At 38.2% G+C, this 20,418-nt stretch overlaps 1 protein-coding gene across 1 annotated transcript in view; it reads right to left on the bottom strand.

The window, feature by feature from the left end:
• The window catches only part of TRAPPC9 (trafficking protein particle complex subunit 9), a 994,996-nt gene that overhangs the window by 275,994 nt on the left and 698,584 nt on the right, over positions 1 to 20,418 (bottom strand). Inside the window, 1 exon segment of the mRNA XM_043975265.1 lies at positions 10,300 to 10,390. Coding sequence (XP_043831200.1) covers positions 10,300 to 10,390 — 91 coding nt within the window.

Raw genomic sequence — 20,418 nt, 5'->3', positions numbered from 1 at the left:
TTGAGGGTTTATTTTATAAATTGAAATTTTATTGAAGCTATTGTCTCAATTAGCATCAGCAAAAAGGAATAGTTTTATCTCCTCTTTACCCATCTTTATGGCTCTTGCTTTTTTGGATTCATTAGATGTATGGTAATTTTTCCCCATCCCTTTATTTTTATCCTGTGTATATCACTTTTTTTTAATTTTTTTTATTATATCACTGTTTTTAAGATGTCTTTTTTTTTTTCTTAGTGAGGCAGTTGGGGTTAAGTGACTTGCCCAGGGTCACACAGCTAGTAAGTGTTAAGTGTCTGAGGCCGGATTTGCACTCAGGTACTCCTGAATCCAGGGCCAGTGCTCTATCCACTGCGCCATCTAGCTGCCCCTAAGATGTCTTTCTTGTAAACAATGGATTGTGGGATTTCATTTTCTTATTGAGTCTGTCACTATTTCATGTGATTGAATTGTATAATTCATTCAAAATTATGAAATTTAGTTTTATGTTTTCTTCCATTTTTCTCTAACACTTATTTTTTTAAACTTAGGATTTGCCCCTCTTCTTCTGTAAACACAGTTTTATAACTTTTCAATTACTTTACCTTAATCTATTTCCTTTGGCCTTCTTCCCCTCATCCTCAAGAAAACCCCTCCTTTCTGCTGATTTCATTTGTTACCCCTTTGCTAGTTTTGGTGTTTTGCCTATTAGTTTCTTTTTCTTTCCTGATTTTACACAGTTATATAATTATTCTATTTTTCCCCCTTTCAGCTAAGCAGTCAAGTAAAATTCCCCTTCATCTGTTTCCCTTCAACTCGTTTTGTTTGATAGGTTTTAACATCTCATTTTCTGTGTTCTTTTCTAAAGAGCATGGTCTCCCCCTTACCCCCCCCCCAATATCTTCCCTTTCTGATGAATCTAGAATTTTATTCTTTTATCCACGGCTTCTGTGCCAAATCCTTCTTTAGTCTCTGTATTCCTCATGGACTTAAAGGTTCTAAGGTACAGGTTCCTCCTTCTAAACATTCTCTATGTTATTGTCTTGTAGATTTTGCCCTCTGGTCCCCTTCTTTCTCTTCTTCTGCTGTGCCTCCCTCTTAGACATACCATCTCCTGCAGAGCAGAGAGAGGATGTTGTCCAATGGTAAGTGTTTCTTCTGCCCCTGATTGTACCTTTCATTGTCCACCTTTGCCCTCACTTTGGGCATTTCCCTTCATTTGCCTCAAAATCTGTTTTCCTTTCACTATTCACCTTTATCTTCTTCCTCCTCTCTCCTGTTTTATATGCACTTTCACTTTGTAATTTAGTGCACTCCCTTTAGTTCTAAAATAAAACAATGAAAAATGAAAAAAAAAACAACAAACAAACAAACCATGGGGATTCATCTGTAAACTGAGTTTGTGAAGTTTGGTCCATGTTTCAGGCCTGTTTCTCTACCTTCACTGACTTCTGCTTGTAGTACTGTCTAATCATACACTTTAAAAAAAAATTTTTTTTTAATTTTATTCATGTTGAACCTAAAAACAAAAAGATAAAAAGGAACATTTCCATGTATATAACATAAAAAGAGGATTCAATATAAAAAGATGAACTTCCATTTGACACCGTTTACTTTTTTAAAAGAACACCAAAACTATGTAGGGGCAGCTAGGTGGAGCAGTGGATGGAGCCCTGGATTCAGGAGTACCTGAGTTCAAATCCAGCCTCAGACATTTTACACTTATTAGCTGTGTGACCCTGGACAAATCACTTAACCCTAATTGCCTCACAGAAAAACAAAAACAAAAACAAAACTATGTAAAAAATACTACCCACTGTGTTCAAGGCTACTCTGCTTTTCTGTGCTTCCTTCTAAGTCTTCTTTTGTTCTCTGCTGTTCACTTTTTTTTCTCCACCCCATGCCACCCTATAGAAAGCTACCATCAGACATAAATATGTATGAACATGTAAAACCATATTATACATATTTCTATTCATCAGTTATTTCTCTGAAGAAGGATATCATCTTCCTTCATATGTCCTTTGTAAACAATCTGAGTATTTTTAACACTCAAAAAGACTTGTTTCAAAGTTGTTCTTAGAACAATATTGCTTTTACTGTCCAGTACATTCTCATGGTTCTGCTCATTTCACTTTTCATTATTTCATGCAACTCTTTCCATGTTTTTCTAAAAATCAACCAGCTCACCATTTCTTATAGCATAATATCACAATCACATACCACAGCTTGTTTAGCCATTCTCCAATTGACAGGCATGTCCTCAATTTCCCTCATGCACATTTAGAAAGAAATCTCTTAATAGACTCTTCTAAATTTTTTGTTATCCTTGGTTGTTGTACTTATTTATTCCTCTTGTTTTTCTGATATCTCAGGATATTTGAGAAGCAAATAATCTCTCTAGATCTGGTTTTCTTTCTAGGAATATTTCAAGTGCCTCTTTATTGAATGTTTTTATTTTTTTCATTTATAATTAGGTGGGGGCAGCTAGGTGGCGCAGTGGATAGAGCACTGGCCCTGGAGTCAGGAGGAGCTGAGTTCAAATCTGGCCGCAGACACTTAACACTAGCTGTGTGACCTTGGGCAAGTCACTTAACCCCAGTTGCCTTACCAAAACAAAAAACAAAAAGAACCAAAAACAAACATTTATGATTAGGCTCAAATTATAGGGAGCTACATCTTGAGTTACTTTGCTTTTCAGAACATATTTTTCCATTCCCTTCTGCATTTTCTATAGTTTCTGGTCAGTGCAGAATAGTCTTGTTTTATTCAAATTTCCCTTCTTTTATATTTGAAGGTCTTTCTTCTGGTCACTGGTAGAAGTTTTGTCAGTGAAACTGTTCAACTTAACTACTAAGTGTCTTGGAGTTCACAGCATAGGTCTCACCCCAACCCCACCACCGGGGCTAATCTGTGGAGTCAATAAAATAGTTCTTTGTATTTTATGTTCGGAAATTCTAGGAAGTTTTCTTGTATTATTTTCTGAATGATGGTGTTTGGGTTTGTTTGGTTTTTTTGACTTGTGTTCTTCTGGGAGCCCTACACTCCTTAAGTTATCTCTATGCTCTTCCTTGAAAATCAATGTTTTGATTGTATAGAGATCATGCTTTCTTTTAGTGCTTTTGATTTTGGTTTACCTTCTTCCAGATTGTCCTTCATTTCTGTGTATTTACATTTCCAACTTGTTATTCTCTCTTTTGTTTCTTTGATGAGATGTACCACCATGGACTAAAATTTTCTATTCTATCACTTATTTCTGTTGTGTAAGTCATACATTCTACTTTTAAAATTCTTATTTCTCTTTTAAAATATACTGAAAAAGTAACCTGACTCTGATATTTACTACCTCAGTACCTTGGGCAAGCCACTCAACCTCTTGGGTTTTTAGTTTTCTCATCTGTAAAAATGAAGGAGCTAACATTTAATAGACCCCCATGTCTCTTTCAGCTCTAAGCCTTCATTATCAGATGAAATTAAGAATCATAGAATTTCTGAGTAAATTAGAAAGTGCCATAATAATCATCTAGTCCAATCTCTTACTTTAAAGGTAAAGAAATTGAAGCTCAGAGAGAAAGCAATTGCCCAAGGGTACAGCTCAAGTCAATAGTAGAATTAGGATCCAATCTCAGGTCTTCTTTTTCCAAATGTGATGCCTATTCTTCCCTCTATAATGAGCCCATTTATACTTGAGTATATATTATATACCAAGTCATTTTCTGTGGCTCTAACCCCTATAAAGTTTCCAAAAGAATCAGATCTCAAGAACCTCTGGCAAACTTGGTGTTTGCCACTAAATCAAAAAGGTAGATCATTCCATATTCCAAAAAGGGACAGGTTCTAGTCCCACCTATGCAAGTTTGGGTAAGTGACTCAGCCTCTAGAAAGAAGAGTTATGATTACACTCCATTTAACTAACATTTGTTAGGTTGCCCATATTGTGTGCCAAGAGGTATAGATGTATGTGCACTTATGCTTTCACTCCAGACTAACAAAAAGTCAGACTTTGAATTGGAAGGAATCTTAGAGGTCATTTTATCCAATCCTCTGTCTGACATTGGAATCTTCTCTACAATCACCTCTATGCATCTAAGTCTGTCCCACTTCGTTTGGTCTAAATCTGAAAGGACAAAAGAGCGTTTCTTCGCAGCCTTGTTGGCTTTTAATATCATGTCTCAGCCTGGGCCTTGTCGGTTGGAAGGTACTAAGAAAACTATTTTTAGCCAAGTCTTATTAGTTCTATGCTTATCTGAGGTAGATAACCTGGCATCTGTCATGCAGAGGTTTCAGATTTCTAGCCTCAGCTCTTTCATCAAACTTAAAGGATTTTCTCACCCTTCCCTCTTGATATAAAACCTGAATGTTTGCATGCTGTGTAAGCAGTTTTATTTCATCACATAACTCCTGGTAACTTTACAGAGAAGATGAGAAATTCAGATCTCTCATAATGGCCCCTAAGAATGAAATAAAAGAAGCAAAAGTTAAGATTATTATTAAGAGCCTTGGGGTGATGAGACAAGCACCAGACTGGAAATCATGGAATATGGGTTGGAATATCAGCTTTTAACTAACTAGCTCTATGGTCCTGGGCAACTCACCAGCTTCTCTATATCGAAGCTTCCTTTTCTGTCAAGTAAAGGGATTGGGTTGCATGACCATGTTCCTACATGTTCTTACATGATCCTACAGTTCCTTCAGGTTCTACACACTTATGTTCCGAAGTCCTTGTCACCACTAACATTCTACATTCAATTCATTTAGTTGTTAGGCTTATATTCATCCCTAAACTCTAAATAAAATACCATCTGAGAGAGTTGGAGAAGCCCAGACAATGATGGACAATGTCTTGACTTTTTTCAAATGTACTTAATCAACCAAGACTAATTCATTATTTGTTAATAAATGACAGAAGTGCTGACTAATCTACTCACAGAGAACAGATGTTTGGAAATATCTAGGGTGCAGGAGCAATCTGCATCACATCACAGTTACTAAGTAACCCTGGGAAGGAAACAGAGGGTCAGCTGGCAAGTTGATCAGGTTGTATACAGTAGTACCTGGCTATTTACTATCCAACAAAAGCTAGCCTAAAATCCAATCAATCAAGCTTTTCTCCCTTTCCTTGCATCATAGGAAGAAAGAGATGCTGGTAAGGAGGAAGGCAAGTGGTTCTTAAAACCCTATATTACCAGTATTTTGTTGGGGAGAGGCTTCACTAATCACAACTTGACTTCTTACCCAAGTTTATTCAGGATGCAGGAGGGGGAACAGTAGAATTAGGGGATACCTTTCCTTAATACCTGTCCATGCCCAGCCTTAGTGGCCATGCTTTTTTTTTTCAATTAACCAAAAAAGTTTATTGCGATCTTCTGAAGATAGAAGTATATAATTTTCCAAACAATTTTACTAATAGACAAGAGCAAGGGGAAAAAATGAAACTTACAAAGCATCAAATTTTTCAGCTGAAGAGCATGTAGAGCCTGTCCAAAAATACTTTATAGAATCCAGAAGAATATGTAGGAATAGTAGGGTCCACTTTCACCTTCTTGGACATGAGACGATGAAATGACCAAGTGCCATTTTGCCTCAGTAGGAACCTCTGATCTTGTCTTTCTGACTATTTCCAGTATAGATTGGGGAAAACAAGACAAGGTTTTGAGAAGATCTGGGTTTGAATTCTGGCTCTTCTACTTACTAGCTATGTGACCTTGGGCAGGACCCATCACCTATCTATTAAATGAAATGGTTAAGGCATGATCTATAAGGTCTGTTCAAGGCTCTAAATTCTAGGAACTTTCATTCCTGACCCTTCCCAACAACTCCCAGTGTCAGAACTTCTAGGGGTCATCAGTCTTCCACATTAGCATGATGCTACCCATTTCCCAAAGTTCCTAACTTATAAGGCATGGCTCACACATTTTCCACAAAAAAGTATTCATGTGAAGCACCTCATAAAGTTCCATTACATCAGTTACCTCATACGTAGTGAGACTAAGGGATGGCTAGTACCCTGTGTGCTCCACTGGCATCCATAAAATTCCAAGAGAATTTGATAAAGGTCCCAGGAAAAGTAGGTGAATCCTCTGCAGTGAACTTATCAAAGGATATGCACAAAAATAAGGAAAGATTTGAAGGCAATATGCAAATCAATGAGATCACAGATCCAGTAGAAAATGGAGTATGCATTACTTGTATACATTAATAATCATATAAATTTTGATCAATAGTAAGAGATAGATCATTTATTCATACACATACCTACCTAATCATTTTAATTTTGTTTTTGTATTCTAGAATTATGCAGCACAAACTAATCATTCTAAAAACAACAGCTTTATAATTTGCTCTGTTATGATTTCAAGAAAAACTCAAATTTGTATAAGTAACACTTATCTAGGGGAGAAAAACCAAACAATTCCAGTTTTGTCCTCAGAAGCTTAGGTAATAATAAATAAGCTTGAGGGGCAACTAGGTGGCTCAGTGCATAAAGCACCGGCCCTGGATTCAGGAGGACCTGAGCTCAAATCTGTCCTCAGACACTTGACATTTACTAGCTATGTGACTCTGGGGAAATCACTTAACCCTCATTGACCCACCAAAAAAAAAAAATAATAATAATGAATAAGCTTCCCAGTACTACTATAAGTCAGATACTATAACATACCTGCCTTGACATTAAAGCTGACATTTAGGCTTAAGCATCTAAATTTGTCTCAATCTAAACATAAGAGTCATCTCAAACTTTATTTAAAAATGTAAAAACCATTCTTAGCTCATGGACTGTATATATAAAAACAGGTGGCAGGCTGGATTTGGTCACTAGGCCACAGTTTATGGACCCCTGCTCTAGAACACAAGATCCTATATCCCAGCTATGTCAAAGCATATTCATATTCTTCAAAGAATTCATACTCTTCAATAACTACTTTCAAAAAAGTGAAATAAGGGAGCCAGATCAACAGCATCAAAGGCCTCACCGATGCTGGGAAATATACAACATAACTGCTTCCATCTTGGGAAAAGAACAGATGATAATGAAGTTCCATCTGTGTCATCTAATTATATCCACTCCTACCTCGACACTATACCATTTCCCCCCTATATACTTGTAACCTTGCTCTCCTTTCTTAGTGTCTCTGCTGTAGAAGTCATTTCTGTTGACAATAATCATGTGATAGGTGTAAACTTATCAAATATTTTATTGGTTTGTTCATTTTCCACCAAATGGCTACATTATAGAACCCCAGGGGAATTCCCCATTATCAGGGGCATTGACTCCCACCTGATCTACAAGTAAAAAAAGAGCAAAGACAAAAGCAGTGACATCTGTTAAGTATGCAATTTGGTACTGATAATACGTTGCTTTAAAAAATTAAACTAAATAATAAAAAAATAACAAAAAATAAGCTGAGTTCTCTGACCTGTATATATTCCTCTACTCTCCAACTCCATCTTTCTTCCTAACTTCTCAAAGTTGAGATAACTTCTACCTTTCTAGTCTACCCTGGACGACTGCAACAGACTGCTAATTGGTCCTGCCTCAAGCGTCACTCATTTACAAATTATCCTTATCACTGCAAATTGATATCCCTCAAAACACATGTACAACCATAAAGAAGCACAGCATAGAGGATAAAATGTCACAGCATCAGGAAAATCTGGGATCAAGTATCACTTTTTTTTTTTAGTGAGGCAATTGGGGTTAAGTGACTTGCCCAGGGTCACACAGCCAGTAAGTGTTAAGTGTCTGAGGCTGGATTTGAACTCAGGTACTCCTGACTCCAGGGCTGGTGCTCTATCCACTGCGCCACCTAGCTTCCCCCAAGTATCACTTCTGACATATACTGGCTATGTAATTGTGGGCAAGCATGTAATCTCTCAACGCACCAGGTAATGGTATAAAACTCTGAATTGCAGAGAAGGCACTAATCTGCATTGGTAGAGGAGGTTTCCTCCCTGGAATCTCCTTACGCCAATCACAAGTCTGATACACACACACACACACACACACACACACACTGAATATGTCCCTCCTTTTCTCAAGAAGTTCCAGTGCCTCCCAATGGACTCTAGGAAACAACTCTTCTCTTTGGCATCTTAAGTTCTTTATAATTAGGATATAGCTTCTCTTTCCAGGCTTATTTCATATTATTCTCCTTTGTGAATTCAATAGTCCCACCAAAATGGCCTATTCGCTTTTCCCTGTACCCAGCAGTCATACCTCATCTAGATCCTTCCACTGGCAATAGAATGGATGGAATGCACGCCATCTTCATTCAATGTCTCATCAAATCCCCAGTTTCCTTCAAGGCTCAACTCCAGAAAACCTCTCATACTGTTCTCTTCCTTTCTGCCTCAAATCCTTCCCCCCAACCCAGCCAAGTTGCTAGTGCTTTTGCTTCAGAAATTATTTTGTATATGTTTTGAATTGAATTATCTGTTTTCATGCTAGAGTCTCTCCAACATATAAATCCCTTGATGGTGTAACGATTGGAATGACGCCACCTGCTGGAGACTTACTGTAGAAGAGTTCCGCCCATGAAGCGAAGGTCTTTGAGGGCAAGACCAGGAGTCTTTTCTTTGGCGTCAGGAAGTGACGCGGGCTAGTGGGAGGAGGAAGGAAGAGACTGGCGATCAGTCTCACTCTCTTTCCTCTGGACTCTGGTGGAGAGTGGAGCTAGAAATGTGCTCTCCCTTTAATAGATAGGAATCTAGGCCTTTCTCTCTCTCTTTACCAAATTCTTATTCTCCTTAATAAATGCTTAAAAGTCTAACTCTTGCTAAAGCTTATAATTTATTGGCGACCATTCATTGGATATTTTGGACAGTTCAGCTGGAGTTTTAGTCCTTAACAATGGTAGGGGCTTATTTTGATTTTTGTCTTTTTAGTCCCAGACCCTGGTGTGGAATATGGAGAAAGCACATCATTGGTGCTTAAAAAATGCTTAATCAATGAACCTGACAGGTAAATGTTGCATTAGAGACTATGATCCAGGATGGGCTCAAGGCTTCAAACTTTGATCCTTGTTAATAAAAAGAATGATTCAGGGGCAGCTAGATAGCGCAGTGGTTAAAGCGCTGGCCCTGGATTCAGGAGTACCTGAGTTCGGGTCCAGCCTCAGACACTTAACACTTACTAGCTGTGTGACCCTGGGCAAGTCACTTAACCCCCATTGCCCCGCAAAAAAAAAAAAAAAAAAGAATGATTCAAATACTTTGCAGAGTACAAAAATCTTCCTCTATTCTATAGGTTCTATGGACTTGTAACTTATGATATAGTGAGGAAAATGAGAAGGGTGGCAGCACATGGGAACTTGATGGACTCTTCAATCTCAGAAAAGGATCCTGAAGAGGTCAGAGGCTCAGGTGAAGTTGGGAGGTAGACAGTGGAGTAGACAAACCTTGTTCATTAACTAGATAATGGGGAAAGGGCCATAATTTACCTTCTTGTGTTTTGAGGTGTGTTTTTTTTAAACAATACAGGTTAAGAGATGTGATCTAAAACTAGCTCCTACTATGATAGCATCTTGTCAAATGAATACATTTATAAAAAATTACTCTGACTTCAAAGCAGTGTTCTTTCTTTTAAAAAAAAAAATAGAGCACTATTTCTTAGAAAACAAACCACAATATCTGTTCCAACATATACCACAAGATAAAATAATGAATAGAAGTAGAAATGGTCATCCTTTCTGGGCTATATACTCTTATTCAAATCATTTTCAAATTAGGTGCTTTTGCATCCTGCCCATAAAAGTAAACAAGGAAACTCATTTATCCCAACATTATTTAAGCTCAAGAAACTATAACTAATGGTTGTGAGTCCAGATGAAGCGACTTGACCCTTCTGAGACTACTTGTTGCAGGCTTCATTAAACAAATCTCATAGCTTAGTACAAACTACCCACATATCACACTGCACTAAACTCCACTAACATATCCAGAAAACAGACTTATTGAGAAATCACCACCTGACATTTTGTTTCAAAAGCGAAGCCTAAAACACAAACCAAACTAGGTGTAAATTGATATCTTTTTGGTAGCAAACCAAATCTCTCCCAAAATAGTTAGCACCTTCAAAACATTGAGGTAAAACTAAGGGTCAAAAAGCTTAAACCAAGTTGAAATGAAGACTTGTTCAATCAATAAACAGAGCTAACACAATTTCAAAGACCCAACTGCTACAAAATTATCTTCTGTTAGCTACTTCCACTGTAAAGGTTTTCAGGCAATATCACTTGAATATTTGTGGTTAACCTTTAAATGATTGGTTATTAAGAGAACAATATGGGTCAAAGCAAAACTACTTTGTCAGAGATTACTCACCCCATTGCAAGGGAGCCAACTGCAGATGCTCCAGGACCAGTTGGTTGAGGATCCCCTCAACACTTGCTTCTCCATGTCGCTTCAAAGATGGGTAAATCAAAGTTAAGGAAAACTGAGGTTCTGAATAAGAAGTTCTCAACAAACATAAAAAGGCAGACGTTTTATATACTATTGAATTAGACCACAGGGAAATAAAATTTTTAAAAGATAAAAATATAAAGTTGCCAAACTGCATAGAAATTAAAAATAATCTCTAAAATGAAGTTGAGTCAGGGAAGAAACCCAAAAAAACCCCAAACAATTAAAATACAAACACATGTTAAAACACTGAGGATACAGCCAAAACTTTTCTCAGAGGAAAACTGACACTTTTAAATATCAATAAAGAGAAATAAGAAATATAATCACTAGTTTACATCTGAAATCTTTTTAAAAGGAACAGAGTAATAAGCCTACAAACAGTAAAAAAAAAAAGTAGGAAAGACAAAGTCAAAATTAGATCAGCAGTTAGGTAAATGAAAAAGCAATTGGACTAATAAATATAAACAAGTTGCTAGGGGAGATTCCTTTAAATCGTGGATTGATCTAGTTGGCTGCTGATGTCCCCTCTAAAACTCAAATTCTGTAATTTTAGAAAATTGATAAAAGCAAAAGCCACTGATAAATTTTCCCCTCAAAAGACAAACACAAATGACCAAAATAAGAAGGAGAAAGGAGAACAATTAATAACAAGGAAATAAAAAAGTCAGGAAATATTATATACAGCTATAACATGCCCACATTACTCTGAATGATCTATGATTTAATTAGTATGGGTGCATTCTCCACTGATGCCCTACACAACTCCTCCATATCAAGGGAGCAAGGGGCAGGGTGAATGAAGGAAACAAATACTTATTAATTGTCACCATGTTCCAGGCATTGTGATAAGCACTTTACAAATGTTATCTCAGTTTTATACTCAAAACAATACTGAGAGGTATGTGTTTTTATTATTTCCCCATTTTACAGTTGAAGAGGCAGCTCCATGTGCCCTAGAGTCAGGAGGACCTAAGTTCAAATGTGACTTCAGACACTTATTAGCTGTATAACCCTGGACATGTCACTTAACCCTGTTTGCCTCAGTTTCCTCATCTGTAAAATGAGTTGGAGAAGGAAATGTTAAACCACTGCAGTATCTTTGCTAAGAAAACCCTGAAAAGGGGTCATAAAGAGTCAGGCACAACTGAAAACAAACTGAAAACATCACCACAATCGAGGAAACTGAAACAAACAGAGATAACTGATTTGCCTGCAGTCACACAGCTAATAAGTTTCTGAGGCCAGATTTAAACTCAGGTCTTTCTGAGTTCAATCTCTGGGAGTACTTATCCTATTTCACACAAGCAGATCAGGTACCCAGCTTTTGGTCAAATCAGGCATTAATAAAGCACTTACTATGTGTGCCAGGCACTGTGCTGAGTTCAGGAAATATAAATATAAGCATAAAGACTATTTTTTTCCTCAAGGACATTACATTCTAATAGGAGAGCATAATATATGAAAAGGAGCTGAAAAGGAAGAAGCTCTCCATGAGGGGATGTGTTGGAGAAAGTTGAGAGGGTCAGGAATGGAGTCCAGAGAGGAGTGAAGGGATGGCTGACTTGGAACCTGCCTTAAAATGGAAGTTTTGAAAGAACCAATGAGTCACAGAAAGGGGGCACAGGGATGGAGTAATCTTCAATAGTAAGAAGGCTGATAATAACGCAGTAGAAGCTGGAGCAGAACCTAGAGAGGAACTGGCAGGAGTCTAAGGATAACCCTAAATGATAATGAAGTTTTCTACCATTTTATTGGCTTGAGCCCCCATTCAGGTGTGTGTCCTCCTCCCAAAAAAAGTCGTTAGTGCCAGTTAATATCTCAATTACTACCAATACCTTTGATTAACTAACAATTTAACCAGTTAATAGAATTTACCTTTTATAAAGAGATATTTCCTAATACAATGAGAATACAAGTACACAAACTAGGAGCAAACTCTTCCCCTACTACATCTGTCCCTGAGAAGTTCACTTCCCAAATGTGGAATCATTAGTACTTGGAACTGTTTCCTTCCTGGCAAGACTTAGCATCTTCGTGTGCTGGGTCAGTTCACTGCTGGGCTAGATCCTTAGCATTCACTCCTTGGGGCAATGCTCCTCACCAGGCTGAGCTCCTGGCAGACTTTCATAGTTCTTTCAACCTTTGGATGTCTCAGAAGTCACTGTGCCCAAGAAAAAGAAGACACGAACAATAGGAGCTCCATCCTAAATACAGGCATTTCTTCTAAAGGCCATGTGTTTGCTGACGGGAAGGCTGGGGACAGAGATCACACCCACCTCCAACTGGCCCTCAAGAGTTCAATCATCCTTATATTGCTAGGCCATGAGGGGAAAAGGGCAAGTTTCTGCCCTGGAGCCTTCTGAGTGTACTTGCATTGCTGGCTCTACAGCCAACTATATATAAGCAACCCACACAGCAAGCAGAAGGGGGAAAGCTCATCAAATCTCTGTGCATGCCCAGAAGAGGAGAGCCAGCCCCTTCATTACACTTGTCTGAGAATTTCCAGATCCCTCAGGGGGCCTCCTTCTCCCAGGCCTTGGTCCTGATTGGTCAGCCTCTTGTTATATAAATATACACAAGGAAAACTAGGGATGGTAGAAGCACAAAGACACTCTTCATCCCCCCTTTCCAGACTCCTTGTCTTCCTGCAATCTTCAGCTCAGATGTCAACTCCTCTCCGTCCTGTTCTTGATCCCCATCAAAATGGAAATTTCTCCTTTGTTTCATTACAGCTTATTTTGTATTTTATTTAGCTGCATACAGACATCTTGTTCCTCCTGATGCCAGTAGAAGGTAAGCTAAATATTGAGAGGAAGCTTTGTTTTCACTCCCAGCAACTATCACACACAATGCTTTGCACATATTGGCCATTTAATAAATAATGACACATCAAATACTATAAAATAGCTTTTATATAGCACATTAAGGTTTAGAAAATCTTTTTTTTTTCACCACAGTCCTCCAAGGTAGGAGGTATGTCATTAAGCCCATTTTACAGATGAAGAAAGTGACATTCACAGGTAAGTGACTTCTTCAAATTCACTATCTAAAACTTTTCAAAGTTCTGAGTGAACTGAGATCTTCCTAACTCTATGTTCAGTACTATTTTGACTGTACTGTACAAATTTGTACAGATTTAAATAGTAGAAAATTACTGATGTACCTGCTCCCTCTTTTTCTGAAATCTTGTTCTGGAATCCTACAAAATAAAAACAGGCCTTTCACTAAGAGGAAGCTGCTCTTCTGTCTGTATCCAGCCACCATGCCAACTCCTTATAATAATAAAAAATGAGGGATTAGGTTCCCTTAATATATCACTCAAACTGTTACTCTGGGTTAAATAAAACCAATGAGTTTCTCCACGTGCACTGGGTTCATGCTGACTTCCTTTCTGGCATATCATATATCTTTCTGTAATTACACATATTATTACAAATGGGGCTCACTTAAGCAAGTTCATAATCGAGGAAGTCATAAAGATGAACAGCAAGCACCCATAGACGGAGAAATTAGGTTTAGACACTTGGAAAACCTTTATGACCCAAGTGCTAATAACAGCCAAAGCATCCAAAAATGGATTATCAGAAAACTCTTCCCTCTTTCCCTACAGAAAGAGGAGCATCCCTTGGATCAAGGGAGAGAGAGCCCTGGCTTGGAAGAGAGAAGACCAGGGTTTAAATTTGGCCTCTGCCATTTACTACCTTTGTGACCTTGGCTAAGTCCTTAGCCCCTGGTGACCTTCAGTTTTCTCAGGTATCAAATGACAGGGCTAAGACTAGATGATATCTAAGGTCCCTTCCGGTTCTTACCTCCTATGTTCTATAATCTACCAAATCACTTCTTGGCTTTAAAAAAACATTAATCATGTAGTTTAAAAACAGACAATCTACATAAATATTAATAGTGCTATCAATCGTACTAAGAGCTCACATTTCTCTAGTGCTTTCAAATTTGCAAATTACTTTCCTTATGACAATCCTGTGAAGTATGCAGTGAAAATATCATCTTCATTTTATGGATGAGGAAAATGAAGTTCAGAAAGTTTGTATGACTTCTCCAGGGTAACACAGCCAGTAAGTAGCAGAGCTAGGTTGGAAACCCAGGTCAAGACAAGTGTTCCTTCCACCATAGTGTGTGGTCTCCAGATATGCTATATGTCCTTTTCCTAAGCAGAGTCTAAGGCCACTACATTATCCACCCATGCCCATTCATAGCCTCTCCAAATCAGGAGAAAGCTCTGGTGTTATGGAAACAAGGAAATAATGCACAGGAAGTCTCTGAAGATAATGGAATACCACCTTAGACTAAGCTGGTTTGATGCTGCAGTAATGATGTAACTGTAAAAGTAGGCAGAAGCTTTTTGGGCTCTGTTACCTTCTTCTACCTAATCCATATCATTCCCAATTTACTCATGTGAAAGCTAAGTCATGGAAAGGGAAAGGGATTTACCCTAAATCAGACAGTTATTATTTTGTCCCCATAGAGGTTGGTGTCCAAATGTGACATGTGTTTTAAGAGTTGGAGTTCTATGAGAAGCATAGAGTCCCAGAGTTGAAAGGGTCCTTATAAATCATTGAGCACAAGCCCCTTATTTTAAAGATGAGAAAACTACAGGAAAAAAAAGCTACAGGAAGAAAAACCTACAGAAGGTGAATAAATTGCTCAAGACTACACAGCAAGTAAGTGAAAAGTGTTGGGATTAGAATCCAGGTTTCTCTACTAATAACTAGACCTCTATTTCTACTTCTTTTGGGGCGGGGTGGGGGGGTAGTTTGTTTTGGTTTTTGAGGGGCAATGAGGGTTAAGTGACTTGCCCAGGGTCACACAGCTAGTAAATGTCAAGTGTCTGGGGGCTGGATTTGAACTCAGGTCCTCCTGAATCCAGGGCTGGTGCTTTATCCACTATGCCACCTAGCTTCCCCTTCTTCCACTTCTTTTACATATGAACCAGAAACTGATTACATCTAGTATATGGAAGTTTAAGAAGAAAATCTGGAGGGTTAACATTTCTAAGACTTGGAGCTCTCCTGTGTAACCCAGGAATTAGTGGGGGTCTCACTGTAAGTTGTCTAGTAGAGGACTGATGACACAGATTAGGAACACCATAGAAGAAAGTCTCGCTAGGGTTGAGTTTGTCCTTGAACATCCCTTCTAACTCTGATAATCTGTGATTGCACTAAAGTGAAATAATCTGAGAATTCCCCAAGAAAGAAGTCAGGTAACGGAAGGCAAGACTGCAAGAGCCAGGCCATATTGTGTGTGAAGAAAAAATGAGTGCTAACTGTTCAAAATACTAGGATTTAAGGCAGGGGAAAATACATACATGCATTCAGGGTCTTAACATTAAAGGTGGTGGGAAGAAAGAAAAAGGCCTAGACTTGGGAGTCAAGATGATGTTTCCTAATGGTAAAAGTTCAAAGTCATTTAACCCCTCTAAACCTTAGCACTTTGTAAACCTGTAAGTAGTACAGAAATATGAGCTTATTAATCGATTCCCTTCCCCCCAGTTTTTTAAACAAAAATTTAAATGCCCAGGTGCTCAATCTCATTATCACTTCAAGATCCTACTCTCATGTCACCTTCTGCAAGGAACCTCTAAAAGCCCAACAGATATCATATATTCTGGAATTCCTCAAATACTTCTCACATTCTACTTTGTATTACACTTATTTGTGTGTTTCTCATTTTCCTTAAACTCCATTAGGGCAAGATGGAATCTTATATATCTTTGTCTCAGCTTTTTCTCACACCAACTTCTTCATGTATTTTAAGGCCCTGAAGTCCCTTCCTTCTTTATAACTGATGGCAGTACGAAGTCAGATAATCACACTAATTGCATACACTGTCACCTGACAGTTTTCCATTGTTGAACCCCTTCTTTAACTCAAAATGCTTATGGTTTAATTGGTGTAGGCTCTCCCTCTACATAGCTTATGAATTGTTTTTGCCAAAAATATTAACTGATGGCTTTTTCTATCCACAGAATGTAGCATAGTCCTTTATAGATTGCAGGAATTTAACAAGTGTTTGGGGAATTCAATTGAATTGAATCCATTAAATCTTGGAGAGGTTGTAATCTTTGTCACTGAATGAAACTGCCTTGATGATGGATAACAGAAACAAGAATGCCATAAATTTATAGATAGCTTATTATTAATTGTTAAATAATTAATATTAATATTATTCATAAATTATTGTTTTGTATTTTCACTGAGAAGCAGAAGCAAATCAATCACCTCCCAGCTATGTGACCTTAGGCACTTGAAAGTCCATTGTGTGACCTAAAAGAGATGTGCTTAAAGGAAAATATTAATATAACCTATTAATATTAGTCTCCACAATATTCAAACATATTATAAATTTTGAATTGTTTTATATTGGGAGAGAAATTGAGAAGATCCATCTATACACTTCATCTCTCTCTTTGTCTCGTCTGCCTCTATTCCCAGTTATTAAAATATTTGACTGGGGGGGGGGGCAGCTAGGTGGCACAGTGGATAGAGCACTGGCCCTGGAGTCAGGAGTGCCTGAGTTCAAATCCGGCCTCAGACACTTAACACACACTTACTAGCTGTGTGACCCTGGGCAAGTCACTTAACCCCAATTGCCTCACTAAAAAAAAAAAAAATATTTGACTGGGGGTAGTGGTATGTCCTATGACCATCAAGAAGTTTGAGTATGGAATTAACAGGTACACATCAGGATGGAACCTCTGATGCTGACCTCAGAGAGTTTCCCCCTATCTAACAGGGCAAACAAATCACAGCTATTTAGTGTATTCTTTACATAGAAACAGTGGTGCAATAATGACAATTGTTCCAGAATGCCATTGTATCCTCAGGGATATTTTGAAAAGACAGAATTGAAGAGCACTATATTAGGAATCAATGAGTACTAGTTCTATATCTGACATTTTTTATATAATTTTAGTCAATTTAATATTTTCTTTTTTAAAATTTAATTTACATTTAAATGATATATGACAAATTAACTTAATTTAATTCACAATTAGCTTTCCCTCAAAATTAAGAAAAAAATCTTAACAAAATAAAATGTAAACTTCTCCTCAAATCTTTGGAGCAGAATTTATTAACTAATTTTCTAAGGTTGGCTTTGTATTGGAGCTCAAAGGAGACCTGTCATAGAATAGCAAGCAAACTATTTAACACCAGTCTTTCATGAAAGGATGACGAATTGACTCAGTAGTTCACAAGGGAAACAACTGAACTCAGAAACATAACTAGTTCCTTCTCACCAACTTTTGTGAGGTTGTAGCCTGCAAATTGTAAATTTTTATGGTATGAAGAAACCACTCATTTAGATTTAGGTAAGTTAAAAAAACATACAAGGAATTTATCAAATGAACAAATTAGATTAAGTAGTTAGAAATGGGAAGATTTTAAGCACATATTTACACACATGTAATTTTTAATTATCACTAAGAACTCAATTTAATTCAAGTCACCTCAAGAAATGTTTATCAGGTAAATGCTAGGTCTTAGTACTCTGTCAAGTATTAAGTGGTTTATAAGGATAAATAATAGAAAAGTCTCTGTTCTAGCCTCAGTTTTCCTGAACATATGAAACATTTTGTTGGTTCAGAATAAATGTGGGCCGGTGGACCAAAACAAGGAACAATTTCTTTAAGGAGGGTTTTGGCAACAAAGGCAGCTGGGGCTCTGGGGCTTGGAAATGCCTCCACCCATTATTAGAAGAAGAAAGGGGCTTCCAAAGCAGCAAGCTTAGCAGCAGCTGATTCATTCCCTTTTGAAACAGGGTTGCTTTTTCCTGTATGAACAGGACAATGAACAATAGCTAGAGCAGATGGGAGTTTTAAGGCAGATGGGAGATCTTTAATAAATTTTCCATTAGCAATAACTTTGCCAGCAGAGGTTAAAAATCCTCTCTGTAGCCATAACATTCCTACAGAGTGGCAGATGCTGAATGTGTATCTGGAATCAGTGTAAATAGTATTATTTTTTCCTCTGGCTAGAGAACAGTCTTGTGTGAGAGCCACAAGTTCAGCAGCTTGTGCACTAAGATGTGAAGGCAGAGAAGCTGCCCAGATAGTATCATAATCAGAAACTACAACAGCCCCTGTATAATGGGTACCTTCACGCATAAACGAGGAACCGTCAGTATAGAAAATAAAATCAAGGTTCTCTAAGGGTGTGTCAAAAAGATCACCACAAGGTTTCTCAGTTATGTGAACTAGGGAGATTCAGTCATGCAAAGGCTCCCCTGAGAGTGACAGGGTTGCTGGGTCAAGCACTATACAATGGTTTAAAGAGATTCATTTCCTAGCAGGGTTACTTCATATCTAGTGAGCCTTTGATCTGAAAAAGCCTGTGTCCTATGACACAGTAAGAGAGCCTCAACCTCATGAGGGCACTGCACGACAACAGGGTTACCTAAGACCAGATCAGAGGCTTTTTCTACCAAAAGAGCAGTAGCCGCCACTGCCCTAAGGCGAAGTGGCACACCGGCAGCTACAGAATCAAGTTGGGTAGAATAATAAGCTATTGGGTGCTGGACAGATCCTAGTTTTTGAGTCAGGACCCCAGAAGCTACTCCCCTATGTTCTTGTACAAAAAGAGTAAAAGACTTACTGTAGTCCCGGAGTCCTAGTGCAGGTGCTGATAACAAGGCCTGTTTTAATTCTGTTATAGCTGAAAGATGCTGGGAATCCAGCTATAAAGGTTCTGGGACAGAATTTTTGGTTAGAGATGTAAGAAGCTTAGTAATTTCACTAAAAGAGAGTATCCATTGTCTACAAAATCCAGCTGCTCCCAGAATAGCCCTTAGCTGCTTTTTAGTAGAGGGAGCAGAGTTGTTGAATAGTCTGAACATTCTTAGGAGAGATGGATCGAGTGCCAGCAGCCAAAACAAAACCCAAATATTCCACCTGAGGTAGACACAATTATACTTTAGACTTAGATACCTTATGTCCTTGTTTGTGCAACTCTAATAACAAATGTCAGCTGTCTTCCTGGAAAATCTCAGCATTAGGTGCAACCAGGAGTAAGACATCTACATATTGGACTAAAGTGAAACTTTTAAAGGTTTCCTGCTGCAAAATTTGAGAGAATAGTGTGGAACTGTAAACAAATCCCTGTGGGAGTCTGATCCAAGTCCACTGTCTGTTCTTCCAGGTAAAGGCAAACAAATATTAGGAGTCCTGATGTACTGGTATTGAAAAGAAAGCAGAGCATAGATCTACCACTGTGAAGCATGTTGCTGCACATGGGATTGAGGAAATGATAGTAGCAGGGTTAGGTACTATTGGATTTCTAGGTATAACATAGGAATGAATTGCTAGCAGATCTACAAAACAGTAAACAGGCTTGCCATCTGGCCCAGGCTTGTGCTTTTTAACTGATAAAATGGGTGTATTACATGGGGAATAAGGGCATGGGACAATTATGCCTTGGTTTGTCAAAGCCTCAATTATAGAAGAAATTCCCTCAATGGCATCTCTAGATAAAGGATATTGTGGAATGGATGGTGGTGGGCCATTTTTGGTCTTAATGGTAATAGGCACAGCAGATTTAAGGAGACCTACATCAGTAGAGGAGGAAGCCCATAGGGACTCAGGAATATCAGAAGGGATTTTGAATGTATCTCCCACTTTTTCCTGAGCGTCTGAGATCAAAATTGGATATATGGAGCATTAATCTCCCCCTACAGCAAACTTCTTTTCCCACCATCACTTTTGAGTTGGCATTCTGGAAGTTCCTCGAGTGTTCCTCCCCCAAAGGGGAGGTCCTTCAGAAGCCACTCAGTAGCATGTGCAAACTTTGGATATTAATCTTTACCACAAATAATTTTTTACCACAATTGACAAGCACACAGTATCCTCTGGCAATTCCAGGGAAATGCCACCATCTGGAGAACAAGATATGGTTGCTCTAAGTTTACAAAGGAGGTCACAACCTAATAGGTTTGCAGGAGAGTTGGCATAAGTGGAAATGAATGTTCTACTGTTAATGGGCCCAGATTCGCTATGCAAGGGGTTAATTTTGCAACTGATTATGCTTT

Source organism: Dromiciops gliroides, chromosome 1 (assembly GCF_019393635.1).
Source record: "Dromiciops gliroides isolate mDroGli1 chromosome 1, mDroGli1.pri, whole genome shotgun sequence".
Classification (NCBI taxonomy): domain Eukaryota; kingdom Metazoa; phylum Chordata; class Mammalia; order Microbiotheria; family Microbiotheriidae; genus Dromiciops; species Dromiciops gliroides.
This window is presented reverse-complemented; position numbering and strand designations above follow the sequence as displayed.